The sequence below is a fragment of the Equus asinus genome, chromosome 5, assembly GCF_041296235.1.
Source record: "Equus asinus isolate D_3611 breed Donkey chromosome 5, EquAss-T2T_v2, whole genome shotgun sequence".
NCBI lineage: Eukaryota > Metazoa > Chordata > Mammalia > Perissodactyla > Equidae > Equus > Equus asinus.
Window position 1 is genome coordinate 92,289,693 of NC_091794.1, and position 16,725 is coordinate 92,306,417.

Consider the following 16,725-nt stretch of genomic DNA (forward strand, 5'->3'; position numbering starts at 1 on the left):
ATGGGCAAGTTAGGACTTCGTTTAAGGCAGCAGGCTTTAGTCGAGACTATGTCACATCACTGCAGCTGGAATCCTGGCTCCTGCCCTTAAGACCTGGTGTCTCCCTCAGTCTCCTAACTATAAAGTAAGCATCATAATAATACCCACTTCTAGATACCAGGATAGGCAATGACTTTTTTGTCTTTGCTGAATGAATGCATGTGACTAGGAGGATAAAATGAGATAACGGTTGTGAAACTGCTTTGTAAAATATAAATTTTTGTTGTTATCGCAACCTTAGGTTTCTGATGGTACAGCAGTATATCATATGCAGCTCACAAAAGAGAAATAATTTTGATCACTTGAATTTGAAGACAAATTTTAAAACATTAAATGAAGCAATATGATAGAATCTTCCCCGGGGCCAACCCAGTGGTATAGTAGCTGAGTTTGCGTGCTCTGCTTCAGAGGCCCAGGGTTCAGGGGTTCAGATCCCGGGCCTGCACCTACGTACTGCTCATTAAGTCATGCTGTGGCAGCATCCTACATACAGAATAGAGGACGGCTGGCACAGATGTTAGCTCAAGAACAATCTTCCTCAACGAAAAAGAGGAAGATTGGCAGCAGATGTTAGCTCAGGGCCAATCTTCCTCACCAAAATGAAAAAAAACAAACCCCAAAAAACCCACCTTCCCCACACTCACTCCTCCAACTCTAAGGGACATTAATGGGGTCAATTTGAATATAGATTTACATTTCAAACTGTAGTTAAATGCTTTTCTAAGTGAGCATGCTTTAAGCATATATTAAGAAGAGATCTTTAATTTTAAAACTATGGCTTTCTTTGTTAGCTTTTTTTTTTTTTAAAGACTGGCACCTGAGCTAACAACTGTTGCCAATCTTTTTTTTTCTGCTTTATCTCCCCAAATCCCCCCTGGTACATAGTTGTATATCTTAGTTGCAGGTCCTTCTAGTTGTGGTATGTGGGCCGCTGCCTCAACACGGCCTGATGAGCACTGCCATGTCCGCACCCAGGATCCGAACTAGCGAAACCCTGGGCCGCCGCAGCAGAGTGCGTGAACTTAACCACTCGGCCACGGGGCCGGCCCCTCCTTGTTAGTCTAAGATAATTTATATTTGGGGTTTAGCTGATACCTGCACTTAAAATTTTTTATATAATTTTAAAATTTTTGAAACACACAAACTTAAAAGTTACCTGCAATACAAAAATTTTTTCCTGAACCACTTGGGAGTAAATTGTCAACCTGATGACCCAGCACTTCCAAAGACTTTGGTGTGTAATTCCTACAAACAAGGACATTCTCTTACACCACCTCAATACAACTGCCAAACCAGGAGATAAGCATTCACACATTACTGTCATCTAATCCTCAGACCTCATTCAGCTTTAGCCAGTTGTTTCAAAATGTTCTGTACGGCAGAGGCACCCAGTTCAGCATCAGGATTTTCACTTAGTTCCTGTCTCTTTCGTCTTCTACAGTCTGGAACAGTTCTTTAATCTTTCTTTGACTTTCATAATCTTGACCTTTTGAAGATTACAGGCCAGTTATTCTATAGAATGTCCTTCAATCTGGGCCTGTGTGATGTTTCTCCATGAGTTACTTCAGGTTATGCACCTCTGACAGGAGTATCATAGAAGTAGCCCTGTGTTCTCCTGCGTCCTATCAGGTGGTACACGATTTCAATTTGTCCCTTCACAGATGATGTTAATTTTGATTACTGATGTCTGCCAGGCTTCTCCTCTGCGAAATTCCTCTTCACCGCTTTGTAATTAATAAACATTTTGTGGGAATGTATTTTGAAACCTTTTGAATATCCTACTCCTTGTCAAACTTTCAATTTATTCATTTATATGAGTATGGACTCATGGATTCTCATTTTGTTCAATGCAATATAATAAATTATTTTCCTTTTTTATTCTAGTGCCTAAATTGTCCCAGATTCGCTCAGTGAGGGCCTCTCCAAGCTGGATTCTGTGTCCTTCTGACCAATTCTCATCATTTTTTGACACCTCCTCTGGCACAATGTAGAATTAGAGTGTGTGAGTACGTATATATCTGTGTGCCTACCTATTTATATCTATCTATCAGAAATCACGAGTTCACACTGAAACCTCCCGTTCTGATGCAATACCACAGAGATCATTTTATTTCTCTCTCTCCTTAATTTGTATCTCCTTTTACTGACAGCGAGAAACTTGGCTCTAATTATCCTTGAAATATTGACTAATTTGATCAACTCCCTGTATATAACTCTCATCACTGCCACTGATCCCTCTCCCACATGGATGCCCTCACCCACGTGGACTCTGAATCCCTCAGGCTGGGCTGCTCCCCACACATGGATGTCCTCCTTACCTCTCTCAGGTTCTGACTCCTGGTGTTAGGCCACCCCCTCTATGGACATCTTCTTCACCCTGCTCAGCCTTCAACACCCTGTATCAAGTACCACCCCCTATGGGTGCCCTCTACCCTATGCAGGCCTTACCCCAAGTGGATGCCCTTCCCACTCTGCTCTGCCTCTGATAACTACCATCACACGCCCACACATGACTACCTGCTTCATCCTATCTGAGCTCTGACTCTTCATGCCAGGCTGGCCCCCACCCGTGCACACTCTCTCCACCCTCTGTAGGCCCCAGTGTCCGCTGCCAGTCTGCCCCTCTGCGTGAATGGCTATCTGGCTCTACCTCACCTAATGACTTTAGAACAAAATCGTTTCAGGAAGCTTTCTCTGATTATAGAAATCATACACATTCATTGTATAAAATTTGGAAAATATCTTTAAGAGCATAGGAAATAAAAGAAAATCTCCCATAATCCCACCACCCATAGACATTTGTGCACGTAAGTATAACATATATTTTACAAATTTAATATCACAAACTAACTTATTTTCAACTTAAATTTTAAAGATCATGGTTTTTCCTAAATTTTCCAAGACTCTTGAAAGTAATAGCAAACCAGCTGGGAAGAGATTAGATACCTCTAAACCACGAGTACTGTCTTGGATTTATTCAGTACCACCTAATAATTTACAACTTGAAAGTAGTGCAGCTTACAAAAGAACCCAGCCAGGGAGCCTCGGCGCTGGTTAACTCTTGCTCATTAAAAAGAGAAGTTATAACAAAGTTTCCCGTGTTTATTTTGAGCAAGTGGGGTCAGGATATAGATCCATTCAGTCAGTTCCAGTGTTACGTGACAGCCTTTTAATAACATTTAGTTGCGTCTCCTAATTAAGGACTGTGATTTCAAATAATTAAGTGGGGGAGTACTGAAACGTTTACATACCTTCCTAGTACCCAAAAATGGAGGGCAGTTAATTTGAAAGCTTGATTTGCTAGTGTAAATGTAAAGTGTTAATTATAGCTTCAAAGTCTCTGTCTGGGCAAAGGGCCATTACTAAGGCTTCCACGTACGTAGGCCGTCTTCTGTTTATCTGAGGACCAGGGTGGTATTTGCTTGTACTTTTCAACGCAGAGTGAAACGCTTCTGCCTAAGCAGAAGTTTCTTGGGATTGGCTAACATGCCATGTTGTTGAACATAATTAAAATTTCCACGTGGCTTTCTATTTGTGTGGGTTGCCAATCTCTCCAAAAAGGAGCAAGTAAATTCCAGGATGACAGACTTCTAAATTTTCTAGTCATGGAGATCCATTATTACTCAATTTCTATCCATATCCCTAACAACATCAACTGGACCATATCCCTCTGTCCTCTGAGATTGTTTCACTTATTTGGGTTTAAATTCTAAGTTCCAAAGAGTGGTTCTCTAAACCCAGACTCACATTCATCACTTGTAAAATGAGGATAAGAATTTATTTTATTTTTTTTAGTGAGGAAGATTCACCCCGAGCTAACATCCATTGCCGATCTTCCTTCATTTTTTTTTTTTTGCCTTGAGGAAGATTAGCCCTGAGCTAACATCTGTGGCAACCTCCTCTATTTTTCGAACTAGGATGCCTCCACAGTGTGGCTGATGAGTGGAGTAGGTCTGCACCCCAGATCCAAACCCATGAATCTGGGCTGCTGAAGTGGAGCGTGTGGAACCTTAACCACTTAGCCACAGGGCCGGCCCCAAGAATTATTATTATCCTAGCAAACATCTGAATTCTCACTATATAATAATCATTGTGCTAAGCACTTTACATGAATTTTCTGATTTAACAGTCACAAAATTCACATTATCACCCTTATTTCTCAGATGAAAAAATTGAAGCTTGGAGAGCTTAAGTAATTTACTAAGAGTCATAAAGTTAATAAGGAATATCTGAATTCAAAGTAAGATAGGCTGACTCCAGAGCCTATGCCTTTGTCTTATTGCCTAGCTCACTGGTTCTTAAATTTTTCGACCTAAGGATCCCAGCACTCTTTAAAACTACTGAGGACCCCAAAGAGCTTTTATTTATGAGGGTTTTTTCTACCAATATTTACCATATTAGAAATTAAAACTAAGAACACTTTAAAATATTTATTAAATCCTTGAAGAATAACAATCATAAACTCATATTTTAACATGAATAACTTTTTGTGTGAAACATAATATTTTCCTAAAAGGTAGTTAAAAAGTGACATTGTTTTACAAATTTATAAATTTCTTTAATGTCTGGCGTAGAAGACAGCTGGGTTCTCCTATCTGCCGCTGCATTCGATCTGCTGTAGCACGTTGATTTGGTTGTAGTATATGAAGAAACCTGATCTCACACAGATACACAGATGGAAAGGGGAAGATGGATGATCAAACATATTTTTCTTTGATACTACACCAAAACTCAATAATGACAGTTTCTTAAATGTTAGCTGCACTGTGAAATCTGAAAACATACCAATGAACTTTTTGTACCATGTTACATTAAAATCCATTGATCTATCTTGCGTTCTGAGTGGACCTTTTTCACCCATGCATGACTTTGTAATATCATGCATTTCATGTCTGAAAAATATTGGTTCATCGAGTAATACAAGTTTTCCAAATGTTGACACATTTCATTGTATAATAATATTTAAAAAATCATATTCATTAAAATCATCACCAACTTCATCAGAGAAGTCTTTAAGTATTTGGAACCTGTCAACATCATGACAGCAAATATAAGTCTTCCAAAATTCTAATTTTCACTTGAAAGCTTGAATTTTGTCATTAGCAACAAATACTGTCAGTTGTTTACTAACTCTAAAAGTACTGGCTCACTTCATTTTTGAGAAAACATCTGCCAAATAACCAAGTCTGAATAATCACACTCATTTTTTTCCGAGTAAAAATGGTGTTCCATAAAAAAGGTGACTAATTCAGCTCATAATTCAAAACAATTACACAAATACTTTTCCTGGAGACAACTGTTGGACTACAGTATGCAGCCAAAGGGCTTTATGTGTGCTTGCCATTTAACCACATACAATATTAAATAGATATATATTTAAGATTTAATAAAATTAACACTTTTTACTGCTTCATCAAGAAAATTTTTAAGTGAACTGGCCCTTTTAGTTTTATTTTTAATTTCAAGTTAAAAAATAAAATAAAAGTACATATTGGTAAAGAATATAATGACTACTAGTACACTTTGGTGCCATTTTCTTGATTTGTGCTCCACCCATTTCAACACAGTGAAAAAGGCAAATAATATCTTAGTATTATTATGAAAAGAATTTCAACCTCATAAACCCCTTGAAAGAATCTTGAAGACTGCCAGGGGCCTGTAAATCACTTCTGGAGAACTGCCAGCCTAACTCATAAGGGTGGTTATAAAGATTAAATGTGGTATTGCATATAAAGTGCTCAGCATAGTATCTGGCACATAATAGCAGACACACAATAATTAGCTGCTTATAATTATGATGATGATTATGTAACAATGCTACAAAGGAGAATAAGCACTGATGAGACTATAAAGCCCTCCCAAATCTGAGATTCTGCTATAATCAAATAACAAAAGAATCATCAGAAATAGATTTAAGGGATCTATGAAAATCTGACACCACTGTTTTCCGCTGTTTGGCTCCACAGCAGCAGTAAAATATTTCCTTTTATTATTTTACTATTTGCCCAAAGATTATACTACTACTAATAAAAATCATTTTTAAATTATTAGAAAGTAAAAAGAACATTCCCCTACAATCCTGACATTCTAACAAATCAAATTATTTTAATTGATTGTTTCTTCCCATTATTTGTTTTTGTATGTATATATGTATGTGAACATATATTTATCTTTTTACAAATACATAAAAACTTCTAGAATCACAATCAGAATATAAATAAAAATATTTAAAAATGTACTTAAGGACAATGCAACATCCTTAAGTTACATCAACAAGTTGAAAGTGGTGTGTTTAGTGGTCTTAGACATCCGGGCATTGGAATGTGTATGCCCAAACTTGAAAAGCAAACTTTGGCAGTTCTCCGTGGAAACAGTGTGATCCCAGGAGAGAAGACTGATTCTTATAAGACCACTGCTATGTAGATTGTAGACATTAAGGCCCTTATTATGGTTCCCACGACTGAAGCACCAGAACCTACAGGGGCAATAAGGCAGCCAGGATTGGGGCACCTTGAGTTACAGCTCCCTTATTTGAAGCACCCCAATCCATGCAATGCTAATGGGGTCACTCCAAGGAAAATGAGATGGTGCAATGGCTGGACAGAATACTTTTTACTACCACGGAAAGCCTACTAAGACCAGTCTTTGGACTTCTCTCTTAGCGGTGTGACCTCTGGAGCATTGTAACCCAACTCACGCTAACATAACTCAGGGTACTAACTCAAGGCCAAGATCAGACATTCACATTAATAAGTTAAGTCAGCTGGTAAAATTTAGCCATAACAAGTTACTTAAATAATAATGGGATATATGGTAAGAAGAAACAAATTATTCTGGCACTTCAATATTAGCTAACATTTATTGAATTTTTACTACATAAGACACTGTCAAGTCTTTCCACACATTACCTTTTATTATCCTATAAATCACCCTATTTCCCCTGAGGTAATGATCTCCATCAGACATATAAGGAACCTGAGGCTCAGAGACATTAAGTGAATTACGCAAGGTCACAAGGCCAGGACCAAGCAGAGCCAAGATTTCAACCCAGCTCATTCTGACTACAAGCCCTTGCTCTTGATTACTGTGTTATGGTGCTTTCCAACATTACCAATTATTGCCATGAAAAAAAGCAGTGAATTCAATAGACTTTAAAAAATACCTTCAGGGGTTTCATGGGCCCCCTGAAGTCTACCCACGGACGTAGATCTCAAGTTAAGAACCCCTTCTCTAAGGATGTCAAGAAACTTAATACAGAATAATAAGTTTAAAATCTGAAAAAGAGAGAAAAAGGTAAGGCAGTTATAATAATAGTTACTATTTACTGAGTACCTACTATGTGCCACACCCAGTGCTTAATGCCCTACATACATTACCTGATTTAGTTTTCATCCTACAACGCAACACCCATTACTCTGATGAGAAAACTGAGGTGCACAGGGCTTAAATGACTTGCCCAAAGAATTTGGAGGGAAACTGAGCTCACGCTGACTCTACGGCACCACGTATTGGCTAAGACAAACACGTGAATCCATCCCAGGTCAAGGGTTTAAACTTATTGCCAAAATAAACAAAGAAAACCCTGGAGACATATTTACCTGTATGACTTATGCAGTTCCATGACCTTCTCTTCAAGTTCCTTGGTCTGATTTGGGGCCAGTTTAAAATCACTGACATAATCTGCACCATGGAGTTCTGGGTCATAGTCTCCCAGCTCAGACTGGACGGTGTAAGAACCTAATAACGCTAAGGTTGCAAAGGAACAAGGCAGACGTCCTGCAACTATGTCCTGCCGAAGCTGCAGACATAAATAATATCTATAGCCAAAAGAAAGAAGATGTTACCATGTCAGCAACAACAACAATAACAAAATAGAGAGAGAGAAAAAGGAAGAACAGGGTGAGCGAGGGAGGCAAGGAGACAGAAAAAAAAAAGAGAGATTAAGTAAATATGAGATAATATTAAAAATTGTTCAGTCTAGGTAGTGGATATACAGTTGTTCGTTGAACCAGCATTTTTTTCCTTTCCATGTGTTTGAAATTTTTCCACATAAAAAGTTAAAAAAAAAAACCCTGTAACTACGGTGGACTCGTGGTTGGAAAGCAGTTTAGAAAGAAAAGAGAGGGGCCGGCCCTGTGGTGCAGCGTGTTCCGCCTCGATGGCCCGGGGTTCACCAGTTCGGACCCCGGGTGCGGACATGGCACCGCTTGGCAAGCCATGCTGTGGGAGGTGTCCCACATATAAAGTGGAGGAAGATGGGCACGGATGTTAGCTCAGGGTCAGTCTTCCTCAGCAAAAAGAGGAGGATTGGTAGCATATGTTAGCTCAGGGCTAACCTTCCTCAAAAAAAAAAAAAGAAAGAAAAAGTTGGGAAAAGTAGAAGGAGGTAAAGAAACTAATATTTTGTTGAGAGCACTAAGTACCATACATATATAAATTATCTAATCGTCACACAAAAACTTGTGAGGTGGGTATCAGTGCCAGATTACAGACAAAGAGGCAGCCTCAAAGGCTAGGCTTGCTCAAAGTCAGATACTAATAAAGGCTGGTTGACTCCAGAATTGGACCCTTTCTTTTCTATCACACTGCTTTGCCAAATGTGTACATACTACCCTTTATATACAAAGGTGACATCATTGACACATTTTCACTAGGATATGAACATTTTTCAGTGTATTTTTCCTCCAAGATGGGTTAAGTTGCATGCAGCCTTCCACGTACTATCATCTTGTAAGACTGATTCCACCTGTGTGCTAAACTGTTGGGAATTCAAGTTTGGGTTAAAACAGGTCAGTTTTTAACCTGTACGTACGTAGAGTGTCCCTACATACATTAGACACTCCTCTCTGTCAGTATAATGTTCACACCTATGACTCTGACCTCCTTAGCACTTGTTCTAACTGACTGAGTTGACCACTTCAGACTTTTTACCAACCAGGAAAACTGGAAGGTTATGATTAGATTGAAATTCCTATATTAATTAGAATCATATCCTAGCTTTGACCATAATAAGATGTTGAATAACAAAGGCAACAGCAATAGCTTTTGCTCTCTAGGCTCACTACCTACGTGTTTAAAAAAAAAAAGAGCAGGGGCTGCCCCGTGTCTGAGTGGTTAAGTTGGCGCACTCCGTTTCAGCGGCCCAGGGTTTCCCGGTTCAGATCCTGGGGGCGGACATGGCACTGCTCATCAAGCCATGCTGAGGCGGCGTCCCACATAACACAACCAGAAGGACCTACAGCTAGAATATACAACTATGTACTGGGGGGCTTTGGGGAGAAGAAGAAGAAAAAAAATTAAAAAAGAAAATTGGCAACAGTTAGCTCAGGTGCCGATCTTAAAAAAAAAAAAGAGCAATGCCAACCAAGTCACAAGAATCTTAAACTCCTCTAAAATGTAGGTAATTAGCAAAGATTTTTAGGGATTTGTTTTGTTTTACACATAATAAACCTCAGTGAAGAAAGATGACCAAGGAGCAACTCTAAGAGACCAATATTACCTGTGAAAAAGAAATAACCAAAACAATTTTTTCAAGCAGAGATAGGGCACCTCAACTTCAAGAATGCACTAAGGATAACTAGACAAAGAATAATTTGAAAAAATAGTACTGACATTCCACAGTACTTAATCACTTTTTAAGAGTTTACTTAGGCTATTCCCTTATTTGAGAGACATGAAAACTGAGACCCAGAGATTGTATATTTGTCTGAAATCAGATAGTTGACAGCAAAATCAGAATTAGAAAGCACTTTCTCAACAACCAACAGTTCAATTCAACAAACATTTGCTGCACGCCTACTATGTAAAATGCTGCATGTAAGACACTATGGACATAAACACGTACAGTAGACCTCTTTACAATACACTGCTTTTCCAGTTCCTTTTTTTGTTAATATTTATATAGAATCCAGTAAAGGCTAGTTTCTTCAAAGAAATTAGTAAGCTGTTTTTAAAGAGCATAAAATTTATTTCATAAATTAATGGGCTCAAAAATTACTAAGATTCAGTTCATGAGAATCATGTACCTAGTCATGCACCTTAAAAGGGAGATCGAAAGAGCTAATAATAACATTGAGACTTGGCTTTTTCGATCCTTATAAAATAGATCACGGTGGGAGAAGAGTATTGGGAAAAAAAAGCAACCCACAAAGAGCAGAGCTATTTTGCCACTCTATTTGTGTCTTGCCCTTTGGAGAGTGGTGTAATTTATAGGTTCCCTGTCCATGGCCTGGCATAATATCCATGTTAGGCAAGGCTAATGCCCCTGCCAATTTCCTCCAGGCAAGCCACAGATATTTGAGGCTTGCCTTGAAGTGACCAGAAACTTCCTATCTTAGGTTAACAGCTCATCATTTTTCTTCAGTTCTGCATAGGGAATTCCCAGAGCTTATGATAATGAGAATAACTTACTATCTATTTAACTATTAATAAATTATTTACCTTGTTATATCTTCTGTTAACTGTGCTGGGTCAGGTGGGTAAAACTTTACATTAAATGTGAAATTCCAAGGGACACCTGTAAAAATAAACACAAAAGAAATTTATGCTTATGCCTAAGTTTCTGACTGCTAGAAGCACCTAAAAATATTCAAAATATTCTTTTTTTCCCCTGAGGTCTTTTAATATTTTCATGCTTTGTGGATAAAATATCACTTTTATTTAAAAAAGAAAAAGAAGAAAGTTATTTAGACACCATTTAAGAGTTAGAGGATTTCATTTTTTCACCCAACTTAATACAATAGTTTTGTTTACAAAGGACTAAAACTATGCAGGCAAAACACATTAAGGAAATCATCCTACAGGTCAACATGTTTGCAGCATGGTTTTCAAAATGTGATCTATATACTACTCAGGGTCCTCAGAGGTCATTCAAGTGATCCATGGATGCTCTTTTTTGGTTTGGGCATTATTTATTTGTGATATCTCTCAATATTATCTCAGATAAACACAAGCATTCTTCCTGTTAACATGGGTGAGATTAGGAGATTATTTTAGAAATAAGAAGGAAGAGGTAAGATATGTTGCTCCTAGAAACTATAGCTCTAATAAAAATATTTTACGTATGAAAAATACAAGAGTTCAATCCTAAGACTCACACAAGAGTGTCATATTTTTTATCTACAATGAAAATAAGAGATTATGAGTAAAAGTTAAATGGAATATGCATTTCAATTTTTCCAGCTAGGTGCTACCTTTAGGGTTTTTCTAACATGACTATTGTCTTCTCAAAGAGTAGGGCCTGATCTCAGGCAGAAACAAGCATGATGAGTTATGATGCTAAAAGTTGACATTTTGTTCAGTATCTATTGCATGCCAGGCATCAGGCTGGCCCTCTTACATTACAGTAACTCATTTAATCCTCACAGAAACCCCTAGGAAGTAAGTATTACTATTTATTCATTTTATAAATATATGTATCTAAACATATGCTTAAATGTGGTTGAAATGATATATGTATAAGATCTTGTTTGTAATAGCAAATGTCTGGAAACAACCTAAATATATTTATTTATTAAGAGAAGCTATATCTCCAAGATACAGTGTTAGGTGAAAAAAATCAAGGCCAAAAGTATACATATAGAAAGCTGGGGGGTAGAAAAAGTACATATTACACATATGATTATACGTACATGCACAGACCATCCCTATAAGGACACAATAAACTAGTTATAGTATTTGGGAAACCAGGAAGGGGAACTCCTGGGGAAGGAAACTGAGAGGCCAGGAGGAAACGGACAAGAGGGAGACCTACCTTAACTCCAAAAAAATATGTTTTTAAAAAAGAGACGCACAAAAGACAATAGGTACTAGTATATTAAAATCATCTATCCATTAATCCAGATCCCCCAATGACCTCAAGTTATTAGACCTAATCAAATGAAAACATTAAAAAAAACCCTGTATTCCAATTGGATTTTTCTCTCCATTTAATGCAAAATAAGGAAGTTTAACTGTATTAGAAATAATTATATCTAAACAGAAATGACCCAAATATTAACTCTTTTACTTTTGTTAATAGCACTTTTAAGAAGAGGAACCCAAACTTTCCATGCAAGACATACAAGTCTGGGATACTGCTAAAGAAGATAGCAGTTTCCCTGCAAGCAAGCTCAGGGTTAAACGCAATAGAGAGTGATTGAAAGTTAATCACTTGGAATGCAAAAAATATTAAAGTCAAGCTCTAGTCAATGACCATTTTTAGAATACAATATATATAACTGTAATACTCTATAGAGAATATTTAGTGAGAGAAAAAAACGGTGGCTGGAAAAGCTCTAAAAATTTTTAATATTAAAATTTCTGCCTTCGAACTCAGCAACACTTCAATGACATTCCTGCCAAAAGTGTATAACCCGAAGACTCATGTACCACGAGGAAACATCAGACAAACTCAAAGTGCCCACTTACAAAATCACTGGTCTAGACTCTTCAAATTGTCACTGTTATAAAATACTTCAAAAACTCAGGAACTGTTCCAGATCAAAGAAAACGAAAGAGATCTGACAACTAAATGCAAAGTATCACCTTGGACTATAGAGATTAACCCAAAATGTCCATCAATAGGACTGGTTATACATATTATGTTACAACTATAGAATCATTAAAAAAGTTTTAATGAATGCAACAAATTTATATATGTTGATATGAATAATACTCCGAATTATGTTAAATAAAAAGATTGGTTGCATATTTATATTAAATACATATAAATATATCCATATTACTTATACTTATTAAATACATATTTATATTAAAATATATGTGTACGTATATACTCAGAACATCTCTGGAAAGAAGACAAAAAATTAGTTAAATGACAGAGGTAGAAGGGAGATTTACCTAGTACCATATTTATCTGTATCTTTTAATTTTATACCACATATTTATATCATCTACTTAAAAATTAATTCAAAGACTACCTACAGCCTAATACACAGTACAAAACAATGTATAGCATGACCGTATTTCTGAAAAGCAAATTCTATATATACCTAGAAAAAATCTTGTAGACTATACCAATTTAACAGTGATTAAATCTGAAGGACAGGATTTAGTGGCCTTTTGCTTTCTCTATGATATATTTTCATAATGTTTAAATTTTTCACAATGCGTATATATTACTTGTGTGATGAAAAACATTTTTTAAAAACTCAACCTTTGCAATAAATAAATGTCAATCTTCTCTTTGGCTTCATGAAATGTTTATATTTTGATTCCCTATTAAAGTTTGTGTTAGGGACATAGTTTTTCTTTACTATGCTGAAGGAAGAGTTTTTAATATTTTGTAAAATTTTTTGTTCTTTTTATGCTGAGGAAGATTTGCCCTGAGCTAACATCTGCCAATCTTCTTCTTTTGGTATGTGAGCTACCACCACAGCATGGCCACTGACAGACAAGTGGTATAGGTCTGCACCGGGGAACCAAACCTGGGCTGCTGAAGCAGAGTGTACCAAACATAACCGTGAGGCCACTGGGGCTAGCCTTGTAAATTTTTTTTAAATGACACTTAGGTTCTTTTCGTTAGCAAGAGATTTTTTTTAATAGCCAGGAAGGTAATCTACTAGATACTCTTCTCCACTTATCATAAACTCTGGGGTTTGTTTTTTTTTCCCCAAAGATTGGCACCTGAGCTAACTGTTGCCAATCTTCTTCTCTTTTTTTTCTGCTTTTTCTCCCCAAATCCCCCCAGTACATAGTTGTATATTTTAGTTGTGGGTCCTTCTAGTTGTGGCACGTGGGACGCTGCCTCAGCATGGCCTGACGAGCAGTGCCATGTCCGCACCCAGGATCCAAACCAGCGAAACCCTGGGCCACCAAAGCGGAGCGTGTGAATTTAACCACTCGGCCACAGGGCCAGTCCCATAAACTCTGTTTTAACTTTTCTTCTTAAAGAGTCTTCCTGCATAATCATTTGTTCCTGAGTAATATTGAATATTAAAAGTATCTTCATTGAAAGGGGCTAGGAGTTCTGTTTTTCTTGTCACGTCTCAAATATTGCTGACTTGCATTTTAAAACAAGATCTTATAGGCAGGGAGCGAATGTGGAGAGTTGCCAGTCCACTGGCATATTTTGTTTCTCTATCTTAAGAAATATAAATTATAAATAGGTCTAAAGGAAAACGTTTCAACATAACAAAAATGTTTTCTTTTAAGGAAGAAATGAAAAACAAAATTTGTTTTTAAGTGATAAAGAGTTAAAACTTACTAATCATGATGAATAACATCTCTTACAGTTCCTAGAAGTTTCCTCAAAAACAAAGTAAACTAAAAGGACATCTAGTCAAAAATGGGTGTAGGGGCCGGCCAGGTAGCGCAGTGGTTAAGTGCACACGTTCCACTCTGGTGGCCTGGGGTTCGCGGGTTCAGATCCCAGGTGTGGACATGGCACCACGTGGCAAGCCCTGCTGTGGAAGGAGTGTCACATATAAAGTAGAGGAAGATGGGCACGGATGTTAGCTCAGGGCCAGTCTTCCTCAGCAAAAAGAGGAGGATTGGCAGCAGATGTTAGCTCAGGGCTAATCTTCCTCAGAAGTCTCTATCCTTTAGCTAGCCCATTGGGCCTGGGGCTACAAAATACTAATCTACACTTTTTTCGACCTAGAAGCATTCATCCCAGGACATCAGTCTGAGCAGAGTGTACAGCAGTAGTATGTCCTAGAGGGCTGGGAGCTGGGAGAAAGCCACAATGTGAGAAGCGCCACTGGCAAAGAATCCTCATTCTTCTATTCTTTTCTACTCTTCCATAGTCTCTTACACTTCGATTTGGAAGAGGACTGTTGAAAAGGGACAAAAAGAACTATAGAGAGGAAAACATGGAGAAGCTTAGAACGCAAGAGTCCAGAACAATTTAGAAGGAACAGAATGAGGCAGCAGCCTCCTAACTGCAGGCTACTACAGTTTCAATCACTACCCTTTTGAGAACCGACTCCCATATCCTTTTCCTCTTCTCATCTTTGTTCTTTTCTACCTTCTGTTTCTCTCAACCATTCCTATCATCCCCAACTTTGCCTGGTTGTAAAAAAAAGTCATCAAGATCTGACCTACATCTCAAGAGCATCCACCTCTGCTGTATCTTTCTGTTATGGAATCTCCTTCTTCCAGGGGAAGGCTTTATCTCAGTTTCAATGCCATCTGCCATAGCCAGGATTCTAAAGTGACTCAGAGCCAGAAAATGGTTGAAAATCCTCTGACCTACTAAAAGAAAGGAAGAACTATAAAAAGAGTTATAGTCACTTACCACGAACCTGCTTTTTTATTTCTTTGGCAGGATCCAGCCATGTCTGTAAAAAGAAGAAAAGGCATTCACACAGAGCTCTAAAACACATAAACAACAGAGTCCCAAAAGTAGGATTACTGACCATCTTAAAGTAGGGCCTCCAGGTCAACCTACATTTCCAATCTTCTTTGCAATAATTTCACACAGCATAGTAATTCTGAGCACAGAAATAGGGAGCCAGAGAGCTGGGCTTGAATCCCAGCTCCTCTTCTTCCTACTGAGTGACTTTAGGCATCTCTATACCTCAGTTTCCTCATCTATTAGAGGAAATTAAAATAAGATAGTAGTAGTAGTGTCTATCTCACAGAGTTATTGTGAAGATTAACTGTGTTAATAAATGTAAAGCTCTTAGCAAACAAGAAATGCTAAAAAAGCACTTGCTATTATTATTCCGTAAAGACTAGTAGAGATCTACAACCAGGATTAACCGATATCACTCATCTTATTTTCCCTCCAGCTCTGAACTCTGGTCTCATTCAAGTTTTCTATGAGTGAATGACTGTTTTCCCTGACTCCTCTTGCCCACACTGATTTCCCCCCTCACTGTTCTCCAACCCCACTTAAAGTCGGCACACCATAGGGCAGGGCTCCTCAACCTGTGGTGGACCATGAAAATAACGGAACTTGAAAAGAGCCTCACCATTAACGTCTTTCAGGGGTCTTGAGAAATGTTTAAAGGAATAAACTTCTAAATTGAATTATTTAAAACATTTTTATTGATATAAGAGATATATAGAAAAGTACATAAAACATAAGTGTATAGATCAATAAAATATCAAAATGAACATACAAGTATAACATGACCATCACCCCAGAAGCCCCTCTTATGCCTCCACCTACCTAACCCCTCCCCATTCCTTCCTCCAAAAGGTTTAAAAATGAATTTTAGTGGTATTTAGGAAAGAGGCATAAGGTGCCCCCTCCTGACCCTCTACCAACAAGGGCAAAAAGCACAAGGTGACCGTCCATTTGCCGTACCTAAGGAATGGGCTAGAACACCACAGTCTTCTATTTGATTATACACTACTTTAACTGTTATATAAAGATAGTCACCACAGCAGACAATAAGCACAGGAGTGGGGACTAATTTCCTTTTTATCTCCCCTGCCCCTCCAATTAACACAGAAGATTAAGAAATATATGTTAGAAAATACTGCTTAATATAAAACTGTCCTTAGTATAAAAACGAAGCACACATTTGTTTAAGGCCTGTCAGAAAAGTAGTAATCTTCATCTCTCATTAAGACTAAAGAACTTCAAATTATTGCAGGTCCAGAGACAAAGAAAGGCTTTAAAAGCACCAATTGATAAGTTTTCTGGAAGCTCTGAGAACCATAGTTTACACTATGCAATCCAGAACTCTTAACAAAGACTCCTTTCCACCTCTTTTGAACGAGCATCTCCCCACC

The 16,725-nt window shown here is 37.8% G+C and overlaps 1 protein-coding gene across 50 annotated transcripts in view; it reads right to left on the reverse strand.

Annotated features, from left to right (window-relative positions):
* EPB41 (erythrocyte membrane protein band 4.1) overlaps positions 1-16,725 on the reverse strand; it is a 175,743-nt gene that overhangs the window by 65,593 nt on the left and 93,425 nt on the right. For all 50 annotated transcript variants that reach the window (XM_070510564.1, XM_070510554.1, XM_070510577.1 and 47 more), the window contains exons 5-7: positions 15,278-15,320; positions 10,480-10,555; positions 7,638-7,856 (exon numbers count right to left, since the gene is read on the reverse strand). In XM_070510564.1, coding sequence (XP_070366665.1) covers positions 7,638-7,856; positions 10,480-10,555; positions 15,278-15,320 — 338 coding nt within the window. The remainder of the gene's footprint in view (positions 1-7,637; positions 7,857-10,479; positions 10,556-15,277; positions 15,321-16,725) is intronic.